At 49.9% G+C, this 18,725-nt stretch overlaps 7 protein-coding genes across 7 annotated transcripts; 5 read left to right on the plus strand and 2 right to left on the minus strand.

Moving 5' to 3' along the window:
* Positions 1-15: 15 nt before the first annotated feature.
* Positions 16-1,223, minus strand: N7447_007526 (uncharacterized protein; the record flags this gene model as incomplete). Its single annotated transcript, XM_057231788.1, has 4 exons — positions 16-575; positions 625-738; positions 786-929; positions 986-1,223. The coding sequence occupies 4 exons, from the start codon at positions 1,221-1,223 to the stop codon at positions 16-18; spliced, it is 1,056 nt and encodes a 351-aa protein (XP_057083553.1).
* Positions 1,224-3,620: 2,397 nt separating this feature from the next.
* N7447_007527 (GH92 family glycosyl hydrolase) lies at positions 3,621-6,053 on the plus strand (the record flags this gene model as incomplete). The annotated part of the gene is made up of 2 exons (XM_057231789.1): positions 3,621-5,395; positions 5,447-6,053. The coding sequence occupies 2 exons, from the start codon at positions 3,621-3,623 to the stop codon at positions 6,051-6,053; spliced, it is 2,382 nt and encodes a 793-aa protein (XP_057083554.1).
* Positions 6,054-6,593: 540 nt separating this feature from the next.
* On the plus strand, positions 6,594-7,463 carry N7447_007528 (flavin-linked sulfhydryl oxidase ERV2; the record flags this gene model as incomplete). Its single annotated transcript, XM_057231790.1, has 4 exons — positions 6,594-6,817; positions 6,902-7,030; positions 7,116-7,385; positions 7,448-7,463. 4 exons carry the CDS (start codon positions 6,594-6,596, stop codon positions 7,461-7,463), a joined length of 639 nt encoding a protein of 212 aa, XP_057083555.1.
* A 1,351-nt stretch (positions 7,464-8,814) lies between these two features.
* On the plus strand, positions 8,815-10,528 carry N7447_007529 (LYAR-type C2HC zinc finger protein; the record flags this gene model as incomplete). The annotated part of the gene is made up of 3 exons (XM_057231791.1): positions 8,815-8,835; positions 8,896-9,018; positions 9,128-10,528. The coding sequence occupies 3 exons, from the start codon at positions 8,815-8,817 to the stop codon at positions 10,526-10,528; spliced, it is 1,545 nt and encodes a 514-aa protein (XP_057083556.1).
* An 867-nt stretch (positions 10,529-11,395) lies between these two features.
* On the plus strand, positions 11,396-14,869 carry N7447_007530 (putative NF-X1 finger transcription factor; the record flags this gene model as incomplete). Its single annotated transcript, XM_057231792.1, has 1 exon — positions 11,396-14,869. One exon carries the CDS (start codon positions 11,396-11,398, stop codon positions 14,867-14,869), a length of 3,474 nt encoding a protein of 1,157 aa, XP_057083557.1.
* A 310-nt stretch (positions 14,870-15,179) lies between these two features.
* N7447_007531 (uncharacterized protein) lies at positions 15,180-15,557 on the minus strand (the record flags this gene model as incomplete). The annotated part of the gene is made up of 1 exon (XM_057231793.1): positions 15,180-15,557. One exon carries the CDS (start codon positions 15,555-15,557, stop codon positions 15,180-15,182), a length of 378 nt encoding a protein of 125 aa, XP_057083558.1.
* Positions 15,558-16,436: 879 nt separating this feature from the next.
* N7447_007532 (ATP11 family protein) lies at positions 16,437-17,521 on the plus strand (the record flags this gene model as incomplete). The annotated part of the gene is made up of 2 exons (XM_057231794.1): positions 16,437-16,612; positions 16,669-17,521. The coding sequence occupies 2 exons, from the start codon at positions 16,437-16,439 to the stop codon at positions 17,519-17,521; spliced, it is 1,029 nt and encodes a 342-aa protein (XP_057083559.1).
* Between the last annotated feature and the right edge of the window lie 1,204 nt (positions 17,522-18,725).

Consider the following 18,725-nt stretch of genomic DNA (forward strand, 5'->3'; position numbering starts at 1 on the left):
TAAATCTCCCCTAGCTTAATGTCCAACCAGAGCCTGATTCGCGGGACCATATCTTTCACCGTGTGGCTTAGCAGCATCGATAATTTGGCGCATTGCTTGCTTTTCCTCCTCGGTCAACTCAATATCCCGAGATGCCCAGTTCTCCTCCAGGCGAGCAGCCTTGGTTGTTCCCGGGATGGGGATCATTCCTTGGGAGACAACCCAAGCAAGCGCGATTTGACTAATCTTGCATCCCTTGCGGACGGCGAGCTTCTTGATTTCCTCGACGATGGCGCGGTTCTTGTAGAAGTTCTCGCCTTGGAATTTGGGAGCTATCGAGAGGAATTGTGTTAGCGACGATATCCAGTTTAGGATTAGGGGCTTATGAAATGGGTAGATACATTTTCGGCGGAAATCGTCAGGGGAAAAATCGTCCGGAGAGTTGTAATCGAAGTTATCGACGAGCCAGCCGTGTCCCAGTGGACTGTAGGCGACATACGCTACACCCAACTCTTTGGCTGTATCGATCAAGCCATCTGTCTCGTGGATTGTCTCAAAGGCTGAATATTCGGCTTGGACAGCATCAATCTTAGCAACTATTTACAGTCAGTAAAAGATTCGCAAGCTGGGTGGAAAATAACGCACTAGCGTTTGCCTTGCGTAGTGTCGCAGCTGAACATTCTGAAAGTCCAATGTACTTGGTCTTCCGTGCCTTGCGAATTTCATCAAGAGCTGGAATGGACTCGGTGAGAGGCGTATCTATTGAATTCAGTAATTGTATATTGGAAGATATAGATTCGACTCACTGGGGTCAATCCGGTGGAGGTAGTACAGATCAGGCGTGAAGCCAAGTCTCTCAATGGTTCCTTCGATGTACTCCTTGATATGCGAGGCGGAGTTCGTGACGGACATATCCCCTCCAATGGCGTTGAACCCGCACTTGGAGGCAACTATCGACGATAGTAGTTAGTTTCAGATCAATGTCTCTCACGGTGTGAGGTCATACTAAAAATCTTATCACGGACGTTGTGCTTCCTGATGAAGTCTCCCAAAAGCTTTTCGTTCACACCGGCTTGGTAGACAACGGCAGTATCCCAGAAGGTGCATCCCAATTCAATTGCTTTTAGCAAGACTGGTTCAGCTTCCTCGAGGCTCATGTTGCTACCTAAACCAAAGCTCAATCCCATGGCACCGAAACCTGGTGTTGGGACCTGAATATCACCGAAGGGAAGTGTCTTGACCATGTTGACTGAGTTGAATAATTTAATGGGGGTTTGTTAGATTCTGTTGGGTTACAAGTGACAGGATGGAGCAGTAAGATTGGATTTATAGCATGAATTTGGTGCCCGGGGTTAAGGCTTCTGGATGACCAAGTGGGTCATGCTAGATGTACGTGTCAGTCTTAATGCCGGTTGCTCGAATTAAGCTCCAAAAGAGGCTATTTTCGCCTCCTTTATTGAGCTATCATCTGTGAAATGTAAATGAGATAAAGACGTATCTCAATAGTACATATTATAGAGACACACAAATGGAGGTGCGATTTTCCCTCGGCAACCTCGAGTATAGACGTGGTCAAGACAACAAAAAAACAATTTCGGCTGTCATACGTGCCATATTATTCAAGCTAAATTTAATTTTAGTATTTCTGACGTGGTGTTTCTCTCCTGCGTCTATCCCAGAAGAGGTGTTCCAAAATGCTTAACTCCGAAGATTCTTGTATAAGTGGGGCGTAATCAACTCCACCTGCGCCAACGACGCCATGCCCCATGGTGGATAGTATTGAGTGCAGTACTACTTGCAGCTAGATGAATTGCAAGTGTCTGGCTGGGTAGATCTCACTTGAATTCAAATGTTTTAGACCGAGCCAGAATTCGAGACGCGGAGTACTCATTGGCCAGGTGGGGCCTGTAAGCAGGATGCATTAGCTGGACACGATTTAGCCCAATTGACTACACAGCTGTGTACTTTGCCAAGATAGCAATAATACATCACTGGCCAAGCTGGGCTGTAGCGCAACTTACCTGTCATTTATGAAATGAGACAGTAGCACAGAACAACAAAACTGTTCAGGCCCCTTTAGTTATCGCTCATAGAAATTAGTTCAAACAAACAGATCTATAGCACAATCTGATCACGATATCCCGTTCGAGAGTAAACAGATAATGCTGGTTTTGCAAAAGAGGAAGGCGCATACACCGGATGGCGGTGCTCGAACCACTGCCTCTGTGGCATCAATTTCAGGTCCTAGGGCTCCAGAGATACTTTGCGTCGAATTGAATCCATTCATTGTGAGAGGTGTATCATGTGGTGTCTGTTATCATATCATACGCAAAGGCATCAGAAAAGTGGGCTAAGCGAGTACCACAGGCGAGGAAACGGCGAACTTGATATCCATATTTGTACGACATTAAGATGAGCGGGAGACCTCATTCCATCCCAGTCACTGGGTCCAAGGGCTTTGACCGAGGCAACGTTGTGCTCCCAAGCTCTCTTGTATATATGCAACTTCCAAGAGGTATCCCATTTCTCACAACTCCCTTGGTCAGCTGTTTTTTGCGCTTGTTTTAGAGCAATAACGCTCAATATGAGAGGTAAAGATGTCGGGTCTTAAGTGACAGCCTACAGAAGCAGATCAATGCCGTATACCCCACGAGGTGAGTTCCTGACCCTGCTCATCAGGGTCCTAGGTCTTAAGCGGTAGTGTTGGCTGTGGTTGTATTCACTTAGGTGTCTTCTTTCTTATCTCAGCTTGCTTTTGCTTTCTGGCACAGGCCCGGGGGCATAGCTCAGCGCTTTTCCACAAATGCAGTCGGAGGCAGATAAATCAGAGATTCTACTGCGGTCGGTCGCAAGAAAGCCGAGATAACAGCCTGATGCGTGCATCGTCAGTGGGGTTTCCGGTGCGGTCATCCGAGAAATTCCGAAAAACAGTCCCAGCAATGGAAGACAGCAGATGATGGTTGCCCAATGCCAGACAAGCAAGGTCGACTGGTGATAAGTGCTCAGAAATCATCCACAATAGCTCAAGTGGGAGGTCGGTGAAGGCTGTTGGGCTTCGCGTGGTGACCATCCTGATCACTGGCACTGTCCCGATGGAGAAAGAAAGTGGGATGAGGAAGAGAAGAAAGGAAAGGAAAGGTTCAAGGCAAGTCAAATGTAACTATTACCGCTATGAGAGGCGGTTGAAACATGGTGTTTGAAGTATTTGAATTTCTTGACCTTTGGTCAAATTACTATGCTATGCAATTGACCGTCAAGTAACCGCCCTTCCTCCTGACATAAGAGACCCGTCAAAATACTGACAGCTACAACTTAACACCCATTGACCTCAAGATAATCTAGAGGCTTTTTGTCTTTACATACGGTGCAGAACTTCAAAATACGCATCAACAAGGCACATTGACATGGGAATACATTGACCCCGCATGTGAAAGTCTTCCTGATATCCAGCACTAACACGATTTAGGCTGTCGATCACACGAACAATGCGACGTTACAACGTGATATGAAAAATACCCTCCTTGCAGGAGAGAAGGCACTCGCTCCTTCGTCCCGTCATCTGCATCTATGCTCCTTGCAACCCAGATCTACAGACTCAACGCGTCATTACGCGTGACCCAACTCTCACATTCCAGAGCGACATGTCGATTCTGCAGAAAAACATATTGTACAGCCTCGTACTCCTCCAATGTGCCCTGAGCACAGTAGCAACCCAGGATGATCTCCGCTACGTCAATCCCCTGATCGGCTCAAACAATGGCGGCAACGTCTTCGCCGGCGCGAGCCTCCCCTATGGCATGGCAAAACCTGTCGCCGATGTCGACGGTCAGAATACTGGAGGTTTCTCCACTGACGGGAGCAATGTCACCGGCTTCTCGCATATGCATGACAGTGGCACAGGTGGGAACCCGTCTATGGGAAATTTTCCTCTGTTCCCGCAGTACTGCAAAGACAATATCGTGGATAATTGCAAGTTCCCTAAAGCTGCTCGCGCGATCCACTACAAGAGTGACTCTGTAGTTGCACAGCCGGGCTACTTTGCGTTGACACTCGAGAATGGCATTAAGGCTGAGATGACTGCGGCGCGGCGCACGGCGTTGTACCGTTTCACTTTCCCAAAGGGACAGACGGCGGATGGAGATGATCTCAACCCGTTGATCTCGGTGGATTTAACCGATTTATGGGATAGTCGGCAGAATGCTTCCATTAGCCTTGACGCCGATAAAGCTCGAATCAAAGGCAATGGTACTTTCTTGCCGAGCTTCGGGGCTGGCTCTTACAAGTCATATTTCTGCGCTGACTTCGGCGACACTATCGATGTCAATGACAGCGGAATATGGGTCAATGACCGAGCTGGATCAGTACAGGAGTTGTTTGTCACTCGCGGCTTCAATAACTTCTACCTTCAAGCCGGAGGTTACATGGCGTTTGATCGTCCAGACAATGGGATCGTGACTGTGAGGGTGGGCGTCAGCTTTATCAACTCGGATCAAGCTTGCAAAAATGCCGAAGCGGAAGTGCCCGAGCCGGAAGGTGCCTTTGATAATCTACGCAAAAGTGCGGAGGCTGCATGGAAGGAGAAGCTCAGTCCTATCAAGGTCACCCCGGGTGGTGCCAGCGATGACATGGTCCGCAGTTTCTGGAGTGGCATCTATCGAACCATGTTGTCACCTCAAGATTTGACTGGGGAGAATCCACTGTGGAAAAGTGATGAGCCATACTTTGACTCCTTCTACTGCCTGTGGGACGCTTTCAGGTCGCAACATCCGTTCCTCACAATTATTGACCCAAAGGCACAGTCAAAGATGGTCCGCAGCTTGCTAGACACCTTCAAGCACGAAGGATGGCTGCCTGATTGCCGCATGAGTCTCTGCAAAGGCTGGACGCAGGGAGGTTCCAATGCCGATATTGTTCTCGCGGATGCCTATGTGAAGAACCTGACCGGTATCAACTGGGAACTTGCCTACAAAGCTATGGTCAACGATGCAGAGAACGAGCCACTCGAATGGTCATATGAAGGGCGAGGGGGTCTACAGAGCTGGAAACACCTCAATTACATCCCATATCTGGACTTTGACTATATTGGCTTTGGGACCAATTCACGGAGCATCTCGAGAACAGTGGAGTACGCATACAATGACTATGCCCTATCAGTCGTAAGCAAGGGTCTCGGCAAAAAGGATTACACCACTTATTTGTCACGGTCTGGCAACTGGCAAAACTTATACAAAGAAGACCAGAAATCGCTGCTGGAGAATGGAACAGATACTGGCTTTACTGGATTCTTTCAGCCGAAGTACATCAATGGAACTTGGGGCCATCAGGATCCTATTGCCTGCAGTGCTCTGGCGTCGTGGTGCTCTCTCACCTCGAATCCTTCAGAGACATTCGAGTCCAGCATCTGGGAGTATCTCTTGTGTGTATACCCGTTTCTCCCCAGTTATACTCCAACGCTAATTCTATATAGTTTCGTCCCTCATGATATGGCAAAGTTGATCAATATGGTCGGCGGCCCGAAATCTTTCGTGTCTCGTTTGGACTATTTCCACACCTCTGGCTTAGCAGACATGGGCAATGAACCTGTCTTCTTGACCGTATACGATTACCACTACGCCGGCCGCCCCGGTCTGTCTGCCAGTCGAGCCCACGCTTACATCCCATCTTCTTTCAACGGCACGCACAGCGGTCTACCTGGCAACGACGACTCAGGCGCCATGGGCTCATTCCTAGCATGGAGCTTGATGGGACTTTTCCCGAATCCCGGTCAAAATGTGTACCTGATTATTCCTCCGTTCTTTGAAGCTGTCGCAATCACTCACCCTGAAACCGACCAAACAGCTACCATCCGGAATGTCAACTTCGACAAAACCTACGAGAAGATATATATCCAAAGTGCCAAGCTCAATGGGAAGCCCTACACCAAGAGTTGGATTGGACATGAGTTCTTTACTCGAGGAATGACACTGGAGCTGACACTCGGGGATAAGGAGAGCAAATGGGGTACACGCAAGGATGACTTGCCTCCGAGTTTGAGCGACTCGGTTGCTGTAGTTGAAAATCACGATAGGATATAGATAAGTTTTGACTTGATCTCAACGATGTAATAGTCAGATATCTCCCAATAAGTGAAAATACTTTGTGGCAGTCTGTCAACTCTTCTATGCATCCTGGCCAAACGCTTCTGAGTGAAACCCCGGAACACATCCGATGTGGGTCTAATGGGCTGAGTCTATGATTCAGAGAGCCATAGTATGGCTAGCAAACAGCATTCCTCTGGTAGGGATATCGATCCTCCCAATCGTATTGTCCCATACTGATCGTATGATAGACACTTCCGATCTCTTCCAGGGCTACTACATCCGCCGCCCCGCATTATGGGAGGCCCGATGAAATCCATGACTAAGCTGTAGAGCGCCCCCCTCCCCGGGCCCAAGTAGGCGCACGTAGAATCCCTTCCGTACAAAGCTCCCTTTACCAATCATTCTCATATTCCCAGCTGAGATACTCTATCTCATCTTCCGCCCAGGACTATTCCCTGTTCACAAAGTCACGGGTGCTCCAGCGACCAGACCCTTGGCGACATTTCTTTTCCCCAACCATTGCCACCCCCAAACATGGCGAACCGACAAATCACACGGCGCATTGTCACCAGCGCAGCGATCGCACTATGCCTCATATTCTTCCTCTTCATTCGACCACAAGGGCCACCGAGTCCCGCCGTCCGCGCCCCAGGCCACATCAACCATTCCGCACCGGCATCCGCGCCGGGGATAACCATTCAAGCTAGCACACTGAAGGGCGATGTGGTGATGCCGAAGCTCGGCAACGAAACAGCCAAGTAAGTTGCTCCGAGGAGGGACCCATTGAGAATATACGAGCGTGGTGGGACAAATTGCTAATTACGGATTTGGTGGCTTTCCAGGGCTGAATTAGGTCGTGCGACTTGGAAATACTTCCACACTGTTATGGCGCGGTTCCCCGAAACACCCACGGAAGACCAGAAGGAGGCGCTACGCTCTTATATTTATCTGTTTGCGCGGCTATATCCTTGGTAAGGATATTCTCCCCTACGTGTTCGCTATCGTTCCGGTGCGACGTTTTGTGCCAGATTGGGAGCTAATGGTTGATGACATCAGTGGAGAATGTGCTGAGCATTTCATGCAGCATTTGAGCAAGTATCCGCCCCAGGTTTCGTCGCGAAATGCAGCTTCAGGCTGGGCTTGTTTCATTCATAATGAGGTTAATGCTATGCTTGATAAGCCTGACTTTGACTGTGCCAATCTGGGAGATTTCTATGATTGTGGCTGCGGTGGGGACGAGGAGGGAGCGGGTACTTCAAAGTCCGGTGCTGTGAAGGAGGGCACGGGGGAGCATGATGGCCCTGCTGTGGAGATATCGAAGGAAGAGTAAGTGGTATTCTGTTGTGGGGCATTTATTGTGTCTGTTTGGTTGCTAATGTGCGATTTAGGAAGACCCGTGGTTGACGGTATGGATCTCTAACTGTTCGTTCGACTCCATGGGAGTTTATTCTTTCTGGTCTATGTCCAGCGCTTTGGTGCTTTTCAGACACCTTGTTGTTCACGCTAACGGAGCTGGTCTCCTTTGTATAGTAATAGATTGTTAGTTGACTGTTAATATCAATATACCCCTGTTATGTTCTGCATCTGGCTTTTAGTATAAAGAAGGGTCTATCCCTACCTAAATTGTCATAGTATCATTGTACTGATATAGTAGATACCTGAGCGCGGCTTGGTTTCTGACTCTCTTTCCGGAGCCATATGTTTGGGGGAGTTGCTTAATATAATTTTTATATGTGAGAGAACACAGATACTTTGAGGACTTTCTCCAATCCTATAAAAAAGTGAATGATAGCAAGCTACGAATTGGTCAACGACTGGTAGTATAGAAGTCCCGCATCCACATTGCCAATCCCCATAAAGTACATGATCCGAGCATTCTACGTGAAAAGATCATCCTACCTGGTGATCAAGTGTGGAAGATGGCGCGCATGACCAAAAACACTTAGCCAGTACATCCCGGCAAAGCAAGCTAAAAGGCGCATTCCGTCGTACCAAGCTCAATTGTCTTCACAGAAAGCACCGATTAAACTTTCTCTTGTTCCTCACTATGAGCAACGGCGATGATCTTGCTAGGTCACACCCTCGTGATACCAACCTTCAACAGATCGACTAGTTTCACGTGGCATGACGGAACGCTCAAAATGGTGGTGCATCACAAATGTTAGTATAGATGAAGGGATAATTGGGGAAGAGTGTTTTGAGTTTGAACCAAAAATAACAGTAGATCCGTCAAGATAGCATATTTCGAGGGGTCAGTCTGACTACTTCCTCGGATCCTCCTCCAATATTCCCTATGTCTGCCCGGGAAGAAGCGACAAATGAAAGCATGGGGTCTCCTGACAGGCCTAGCATCCATGTCCGCGTGGGATCTGCGCCTTTCCAGTTACCCTGAAACAAGTACAGAGTCAAGGAATAATAAATCAGGGGGTTCCTCACAGCCCTTCTATTATATTATATCCAAAGTACTTGGAAAAGAGAACAACTTCATCTCCCTCGACGCGCCGAGTCCATTCATATTACCCAAAATAGCCTAGGGCGGTTCCCGATCGGGACTAGTCTGGATCTGCGCGCCAAATTTCGACGCGAAAAGAAAAAAAGGGAAAAAAGGAAAAGCCGACAGATCGAGAAATTCGTATCAAAGCGAATTCCCCGCTTGGACGCATTCTGCTGAAACTCTTTCAAGGGATACCCACCCCTCTTGACCCTCTTCAAACTATTGTTTGCGTACCCGATAGGGTTAGATTTAGTGTCAACAATGGTCTCCTTCTCTTGCGAGGTGAGTCTTATATGCTGTCTATATGCCTTGCTCTTGAGTCACTAACAATCAGTCTGGTAGGCGTGTGGTGATGTTCTCACAAAGAAAAAGCTCGATCCTCATCGTGGCCAATGTCGCGGCGCCTCCTTCACCTGTATCGATTGCATGGTGCACTTCTATGGAACGGAGTATAGAGCTCATACGGTATGTCGCATCCGCGTCGCATTTTCGCATAATGGTCGTTGGGCTACTTTACCAAAGTCCCAGTTGGATCAACAAGGGAGACATCCGCTAACGAGACCGGCCACTACAGTCATGCATGAGCGAGGCGCAAAAGTACCAGGGTGCTCTGTATAAAGAGAAGCCCCAGAAGGGAAAGAAGGGACAAAACAACCAAAAGCAGAATCCGAACCAAACCCCCAACGGCCGCCAGCAGCAAGCCCGTGTGCAGGACGCTCCTCCCCCTGCTCCCACACCCCCGCCTGCCGGTGAGGTTAGAACTCCTGCTCCTGCCAACAACGACAAGCCCGTCAATGTGTTCGACTACCTCGTCGCCGATGAGACCCCGAACGCATCCAAGGTCTCTGTTACCACACCAAAGGAGCAGATGAAGATGAACCCCAATGCCAAGTCGGTCTTCGAGCCCAGCCAGTCCCTCACTCGCGTCGAAACCAATCCCAACACGGATGACGAGGGTAAGAATTACGATATCGCATACGAGGAGAATGGTTTCTCATACGGCGCCGGCCACATCCCGCACTCGGATTCACCCCCGAACGCGTCAACAACAGAGTTCGTCACGCCCGCACCTAAGAAGAAGAAGGAGCGCCGAGAGAAGGCCCCCGGCACCGTCAGCGAGAAGAAGCGCAAGCGCGGCCAAGCAGAGGTTCTCAGCACCCCGCGCGAAGACGACACCAACATGATGGATGCTCCCTCCAGCATCATCAACAACGCCGGCACACCCATGCTGACCCACTCCGGTCTGACCGGCGGCCTGAACCGGATGATGCGCTCCCAGTCCCCCGACGGCGACGACAGCCCAGAGACCAGCCGCCGTGCTTATCAAGACACCTCGTCCCCGATCAAGCGCAGCCGCCGCAACGGCAAAGAAGCCAATGGCAACGGCGACCCAGGTCTCGGCATCTCGATGAAGAACCGCGCCGGCCGCCTTGTATCCTCCATGTTCGGCGGCTCAGCCGTCTCCAGCACCAACGGCTCTGAGCCCGGTTCCAAGGCCGGGGCCCGCCGCGGCAGCTCGTCAAGCGGCGACGGCCAGCTCGAAGTCCGCAAGAGCAAGAAGTCGCACCGCTCGCGCGCAGACGATCAGGATGACTCCCGCAAGTCCAAGCGCAAGAGCTCAAACCCCACGGACGGCGACAGACCCTCCCGCCGTCTCAAGCAAATCGACGAGCGCCACGGCTCCGTCGACCCCTCCCATAGTCACCAGGTCACTGTCTACAAGCAGTCGCGGCCGCCGGCGCGCACCGACGAGGATATGCAGCGCGAGCTGGCCTATCACTTCCTCTCGATGGTCGCGAAGGATAGTGAGCGTGGTTGCTCGGTTAACAAGGCGCTTAAGCGATTCCACCGTGATCTCTCGACTGAGTATGATGGCCATGATGATGGACAACGCCGCGCTGATGATGAGAAGGATCTTTTCCGCGCGTTGAGGCTGAGACGGAATGATCGCGGTGAGATTGTTGTGTTCATTTAGAGCCTGGTCTCGGTGTGTATGATTCCAATCAAACTATAGGATGAGAATGAGTGGTTTGGTTGTTTCTTATGAGGTGAATTGGCTGGTTTTTTTGCATAGCGCCATGTTTCTTTTGATGCGCCTGCTTCGATATTGCATTTTTTGTCTATATTAATTCGGGACTGGGACTAAATTGGATTGATAATGTGCTTTGACCGTTTTTTTTTGTGTCCCCTTTGTAGCAGCCATCGATGCGACCCAATCAAGTCGTTTCATCTAAAAATGAGCATATTCCGAAATCCGATTGCGCTTTGATATGCTGCAGGAAGGTGTTTTGGATATAAGCCTCCTGCACTGAGTTTTTGTTTGATGTCTTGGCACAAAGTGGAGTCAAGCATCCCCGCTCATCACTTTGTGCATGCATCAACAAGGCCAATGAATTGCATCGGTTCATTCTATCTCTCAGTTATACGAAGCATGACTCGAATTCATAGATCGCAGACCCGCATTTCGGACCTCCGTCGGGAGCCACAATGAGTCACGTTATGTAATTCCTGACTCACACCTGAGCCTCTTGCCACTACGCCACCGCCTACTGCACCGCCCAATTCTGCCATGAGAGCTTTTATCGCCTTCTAGATAATATATTGTGTTACTATTTTCTTCCTCATTCTATAAGCGGGCTTTTGCCTTTGATTTTACTCCTCATTCCTTATTCAGTGTCTATCTTCCGGTCATTTCGCTTTGCCGTACGCTTCAGCATATAATAGATCAACACACACAGTCTACCGCCAATTATTCTCTTCAAGCCAAGCGTAAGTGAGAAAATACGCCGGACGCATGAGTACGCCAGGAGTCTCCAGCCAGACCTCCGCCGCATTTTCAGCCATGGCGACACCACAGCCAGATACATCAATTTCAGCCGGGTCACGCCCCCCACGTTCTTCCAGGCCATCTAGACGCAGAGGGCGGGGTTCTGCGAAGCGTGATGGTGAACAACAAGCGCCTACCGGTGAAACCCAAAATCAAGCTACGCCACAATCGCAGCCTACACAGTCTCAACCACAACCAAATACAGCACCCCAGCCCAGTCAACAGGACGGACCGTCCGGTTCGCGGAGAGGGGGAAACAGAGAAGGAAGAGGCCGGAGACAAAGAAACAATGGAACTCCCCGGACGGGACAGGGTCAGGATGGAGGACCTGAAACCCAACAGGCACGACCAGAGGCACGAACCCGTGGGATGAGAGCGCGTGGCTTTGAAGCCCAGTTAACAAGACCAGACCAGGCTGGAAATGGCCCTCCGGTGGATGGTGCGGGGCATTTACATGACCACTCACTGAGACCCGATGTGCCGGATTTTGTACCGGGCATGCCGTCATCCAAACAAGGACCACCTTCTGAATCAGCACCATCTTCGAAAGGGAAAGGGAAAGCTAGGCAGCCTAGGGCACCGCCACCACCTAAAACGAAGTCCACAGCCGACGATCTGGCTACCCGCATCCACGAAGACATTGCGCATAACCTGTACGAATGCCCTATCTGCTGCAGCGAGTTAGGTCGCAGGTCCAAGGTCTGGTCTTGTGAGCTATGCTGGACAGTTTTCCATCTGAGCTGTGTCAAGAAATGGTCCACGAATGAGGGTGCAGCTGCACAGAGGGCTTCTGCTCGAGAAGACGGGCAGGAGGACCTCACTCCTCGCGCTTGGCGTTGTCCCGGTTGTAACCTTTCTCAACAAAACTTCCCCACGAGCTACTCTTGCTGGTGCGAGAAAGAAGTCGACCCTCGGCCGCTTCCCGGTTTGCCTCCGCATTCGTGTGGTCAAACTTGCTCACGGCCTCGCAAGAATTGTCCTCATCCTTGTGACACGACCTGTCATGCTGGTCCGTGTACGCCTTGTACTGCTATGGGTCCAATGCAAGATTGTTTCTGTGGCCGCAATTCATCGCAGAAACGTTGCCAGGATACCGATTATGAGAATGGGTGGAGCTGTGGCGAAATCTGTGGTGAGTTGCTGCCGTGCGGAGAACATACATGTCCGCTGCCGTGTCATGAAGGATTGTGTGGTGGCTGTGAGGTTAGCATTGACGCACGTTGCTACTGTGGAAAACTGCAGACAGAGATGCTGTGCAAGTCTAAGGACGATGAGAAGGAAAGTCGAATCATCCGCGATGATGGGACAGAAGATGAGTGGACCGGATGCTTTGGTTGTGGGGAGACTTGTAATCGTCCATTTGATTGTGGCATACATTCGTGCCAGAAGACCTGCCACCCGCAAGATCCCCATCCTGCACACTGTCCACAGTCACCAGACGTTATTCTTAATTGCACCTGTGGCAAAACACCGTTATCTGAGATCCCGGGATATACACCTCGTACCTCCTGCGAAGACCCTATCTTGAATTGTCAAAAGCCTTGCGGGAAGACACTGCCATGTGGTCATACTTGCGAGAAGCTGTGTCATGTGGGATCCTGCGGCGCTTGTTTGCGCAATGTTAATATCAAGTGCAACTGCGGTCGTACTAATAACCTGACAATTTGTCATCAAGGCCACAATGAGCCTCCCCAATGCCCACGCATGTGCAAGGCTACTCTACACTGTGGTCGACACACGTGCACTGAAAGGTGTTGCCCGGGAGAGCAAAGGGCCAACGAGCGCCAGGCTGCGCGTCGTAAACTCAGGCCCCATCTCCGTCCTTCTGAGGAGGACATTGAGGCAGAGCACATCTGCACTCGCATATGTGGCCGGATGCTGAAATGCGGAAGGCACACATGTCCGGAGCTTTGCCACAAGGGTGCTTGCAATACCTGCAGGGAGGCAGTGTTTGAAGAGATTTCGTGTAATTGCGGAAGATCTGTTCTGTATCCACCGCAGCCATGTGGTGCAAAGCCACCGGCTTGCAACTTCCCCTGTCAGCGTCCAAAGCGATGCGGCCACCCCCAGACTGCACATACCTGTCACACAGACGAGGAGAACTGTCCCAAGTGTCCATTTTTGACTGAGAAGGCGTGTCTGTGCGGAAAGCGGGTGTTGAAAAACATACCCTGCTGGCTGACAGATGCGCGTTGCGGTCAAGTATGTGGACAGCTGCTAAAGTGTGGCTCTCATTTCTGCCGGAAGGACTGCCATCGCCCGGGAGATTGCGAAGACGCAGCCAAACCTTGCAGCCAGCCCTGTGGAAAGAACAAGACGATGTGCGGCCATCCTTGCACAGAGCAATGCCACGCACCATACGCATGTCCCGAGAAGACACCATGTTCCTCCAAGATCGCAGTGACATGTGGCTGCGGGCGACTACGACAGGAAAGACGCTGCAACGCCGCCAAGGCCGTGACCTCCAAGGGCCAGCTGCAGTCGCCCCAGCGCCAGCCAGAATTGACCCCGTTGACCTGCGATGACGAATGTACTCGTCTGGAGCGGAATCGTACCCTGGCCGGTGCTCTTGGCATCGACATCAACCAGACAACCACGCTTCAAACCATCACAGCCGAGAACCTCCCCTACTCGGAAGAAACTCTGAACCAATACGTCCAGCTTGCATGCTCGGTACCTCTATCAACCCTCCAAACTTACGAATCCAATCTCCACGCCCTGGCAGCAGCGGACAAAACCACCCGTTCATTCCGTTTCCAGCCGGCGAAATCCACTCTCCGCGCATTCGCACACTCCCTCGCCGCAGACTGGGGCTTCGTGACAGAAAGCCACGACCCAGAACCCCATCGCCACGTTTTCGTTTTGAAACCGGTTGCATGGACGCCTCCCCTCTTTGGCATTGGCAGCGGCTCGACTATCGGCATCGGCGGCATGAGCGTGCGCGAGTGCGTTAAACTCCGCGAACGCGAGCGCAGCAAAGAACACGAAGCGCGTCGTGTCGCCGCCCTCGAGGCCAAGGCCACCCGTGAAGCGGCCAAGGTACAGGCTAGTACTGGAGGTGACGGTGGGTGGGCTCAGGTTGCTTCGAAGAGTAGGGGTGGTAGCGGGGCTGGTTCGAGGACTGGAACTCCTGTTCAGAACTCGTGGGTTAGCAAATCTATTTATGCTGCTCTTGATGGTGATGGGGCGAAGAAGGAGCGAGAGCGCTTAGTTCTGAGATCTGGTGTTGGAGTAGGAAAGTCTTTGCGTGCGAAGACCCCTGCGCCTGAGGTTGTTGATGATTGGGAAGAGGCCGAGGAGAAGGAGGAGAAGGCTGAGGAGAAGGAGGAGAATGAGGAGAAAGAAGAAGAGGAACAGGAACAGGAAAAGGAAAAGGCTGTCCATGAGGACCCTGATGGAAAGCCTGAACCCACTCTTGAGACCGAGGCCCCTGCGGAAGATCGCCCCATTCAGGCTGAGGCATCTGTTACAGATGATGTACCGGTCTAAATTCTTGGACAGGATCTGATGATTGATGACCTGAGAAACAAAAAAAAGTTGTTTCAAAAGCGTTGAACATGTCTCATTCTTTACGAAGTCACTTGCATTAACCTTGGAGTTTCATCATACACGGTACAATATCGCATATTCATCATGCATCATGTTTTGGCATAGCCTGTAAGCAAAAAGAAAAAGATAAAAGAAATAGCAAAAAAAAATTATAAACCACCCTCCCAAAACATAGCCTAATCACCAATACCCAGATCTCAGATAGTCAAAGTGATGTCTCCAGATCCCAGCTCCACTCGAAACCCAATACTTACTTCTTGACCGGCACAACCTTGACAAACTGAAGACATCCCTCCTTCATCGCCCGATACGGACCATGCTCCATCCCAGGATCCCGGTAGGCATAAGCACCAATACCCCACGACTGTCCGAGCGTAAGATCTTCCAGCCCGCCGCGCAGAGTGCACACCTCTTCGATGTAGGTATGTGTTATTGGCTCTGTCTGAACAGAGGTAGTATTTGGCTCCCACCACTGTAGCACGGCTTTGTGCTCTTGGTCGCCGTTTAGCAGGAATTCCCATACCCCCGGCGCGATGGAGTACCAGGGCAGTGCGGATGGTGAATCCCGGGGTGTGCCCACTGGTGGATGGGGTGGTGGGGTTGTGAATTCTTTTTGACTGATTGGCATTTTGGTGTTTTTTGTGTATCCTTTTCTGAGATGTGGTAGATGGGGAGGTTGGAAAAATGAGAATATCTGGAGATGAGGGGTTTGTTTGTTGAGGACTAGATTTAGATGACGGTGTTTTTAAGGTTATAGTTCAGGACCCATTGCACATGGGAAACCTTGGTTGGGCAGTGGTATGCTGACTAATGGATATGAGTGGGTCCACCTGGGCAGAGTATATGGAAGTATAGAAATGCAAGGTATCAGAAAACACTAGTTTCTGCTAAGAAGTAGCAGGTATTTAAATTGTGCCGAATATAAATAAGTCTATCTCTCACGCACTATGGATGGATGCATTGATTATGATACATGTCTATGGACAAACCTGGTGGCGCATTGGAGCTAATCGAGGTATAGATGTAGTATTATGGTATATTGACAATATTTTCGTCTGTGTTTGAGACGTATTTTCAGTTCACCCAGCTTTTGAAAAGCAAATGGATGTTGTTACTACTATCCCAGATCAAAGGATCAAAAAAACAAATAGAACCCCCACGACGCTGTATCGAACATATAAACGTACGGTCATTCTAATACGGCCCAATATGGCTTCTGTTCACCCCGTCATAAGCTCACGGAAAGCATAGCAGCTAACAGCTGGCCTACCTAGTGAAAATTCGTGACAGATTTACCCTTCAATAAAATATATACAAGACACACATGTCCTAATTAGGCAGTATCGGTGCCTGGCTCACTTCACTTTTGTCTCCACTTTATGCCTTACTTATATGGCACCAAACAATGCGCTTATGTCAGTGCTTATGTCATCTGATAGTCCGGCGGCATTTCTCTTATCTGGAGATTACCTTCGGAGATTCATTGTATTTACTCTTCAAACTCAAAATGCCATCATTCCGACTGCAAGGATTCCAATCGTTGATCCGTGGCAACTCACACCTGCTGCGTCATCAGCAGCGCCGCTGGGCGCAGGTCCACGACGTCCGCTTCCTCGCGTCACACCACGATCCCAAGTATGTCTTGGACAAGTATCGGTCCAAGCTGGACCAAAAGGCCAAGGAGTGAGCAAACTTTCCTCGACAATTATTCCTGCTTCAGTACTAAAAATTATATCCAGAGAGGGCCATGAGTCTATCGAGTCCTTGAAGGAAGCCTACGACAAAAAAATCCAAGAACTCCGTCGCAAAGCATCCACCCCAGTTACCCCAGAGCCCGGAACTCCTACATCCACCACCGCGGTCCCAGGCACAACCCCAGCATTCCACCCGCCCCCTCCCCCACAGGAATCACGTACCACCCAAGCCGCACGCAAAGTGTCCAGCGACTCCAGCCCCGTCAAGCCTCTCAGCACCTACCTGGACATCGAGAAGATCCGCGAGCTCCCAGCCAAGGAGATCGAAGCGCTCTGGCGCCTCCGCTTCGCGGAGAACTCGAACGCCATCACCGCCGCAATCCCCCTCGACACATACAAGCGCATGATGCAGTCCGCACGCGAGAACCCGCAATTCATCCTGCCCCTCCCGCGTCCACAGACCGCCGAAGAGGCAGAGCAAAACCCCGAGGGTGTCACTGGCACCGCTGCCGATATTCACTTCCTTCAGTGGGCTTTCCACCCACCTGCTGAGGGCTCGACTCTGTCGCCTTCGAATAACCACACCTCTACTGTAATCTTCACGAATCTGGGTGTCTATAAGATGCACGGCGCGTTTGCGCAGCCTCACACTACTGTTACTCACCACCTCGATCTGGCGGATGAGAAGGGTCTGGTTCTTATGCATGGCCAGATTATTCCCGACGGTGGTGTTTCGGCTACCGAGGCGACTTGGCTCGTTAGCTGTGTGCAGCGCTTCTATGACTTTGAGGGACTGGCTGCTGGTCGGAAGAGTGAGCTTGTTCGCATGTTCACCCGTGGTGATGTTGATAACTTCAAGGTTGAGGAACTTTTGGTAGAGGCCGAGAAACTTCCTTAGTTTGTTTCTGTTGTAGTAAACTTTGTGGCTTGTATTATATGTATCACCGCGTTCCATTTGTCTAGGCTTATATATCTGCGGAACTTGGACTGTTGTGTTTTCAGTATTGGACACCGGTATCTCCAAAGAATTGGGCATTGATCATGGAGCAGATGTAAAAAATGAAAAATTGTTATATTGATTCTCAATACTATTATGCCTCTTGTCTGCCAGCCTCTTATGGATCATACTCGCTACACATGCTCGTCAAGTTGCGAGGCATTATACTACAAATCATTTGAAATGGAGATGATGTTTCCTAATGAGTATAATGTCCCCGGGTCATTCAGGCCGCATCTTGGAGTCATCTGAATGCATCCTCATACGCAAATATAAAATGGATTGCCGTCATTTGTTATTACACGCCTCATCATTGATGCACAGTCTACATTATGTTGGGACTTAAATCGTGTCGGCGGATATAGCTACGTATGTAGTGATATATATATATATTGTTGCAGCATGTCGAAACTTATTCTATTTCAATCTATATCGGGTTATATGAGACTTGCTAAAGATGGTATCATTCTAATATATATTCAACTAACTAGTTATCAATAAGATTTCCGCCTTAAGAATTAATTATGATGAAGCCTGCTTGGACTAGGTCAGAATGTGAATCTCTGCTTCTAGATATACCTTTTAGATATGCATAATGAGGATGAGAACATGTTTCTTCTCACCGCGAGGCAATTATTGCAAGGAAAATACATATAGGGCCTTGGGGATATATTTGGATGACCGGTACCTTGTGCTGATAGGTCGCAAAGTCTGCAGCCACTGCGCATCGAAAGATTCATGAATCAAATTATTACATTCGTGCCGATTATAAGGGTTCTCTCTGTTCAGTATTTGCACAGAAATAAGTTTGCCGGAGCTGATAAGCAAGGTGAAAGGGAAAGTTTCGCCGAAGACAAGTAGAGAAAAGAAACACGCTCAGCGCCCGATCTTAAGCCAATATTGTAAACACCGCGAGTATAATAATAGTGAGCAGAGGGAAACTAGAGGTAAACAAGAATCAAATATAAATTAGACAGGAAAAAATAGAAGAAGAAGAGGCATTCTCAATCAAATGGGAGGTCTGGCCCTTTACCACAAGGGCTTGGAGGTCAATAAAGGAAGTCATCAGGGCCATGTATGGGGCCATAATAGGCAGGCCGTGATC

Source organism: Penicillium robsamsonii (genome assembly GCF_028829455.1).
Source record: "Penicillium robsamsonii strain IBT 29466 chromosome Unknown utg000004l_segment0_segment0, whole genome shotgun sequence".
Classification (NCBI taxonomy): domain Eukaryota; kingdom Fungi; phylum Ascomycota; class Eurotiomycetes; order Eurotiales; family Aspergillaceae; genus Penicillium; species Penicillium robsamsonii.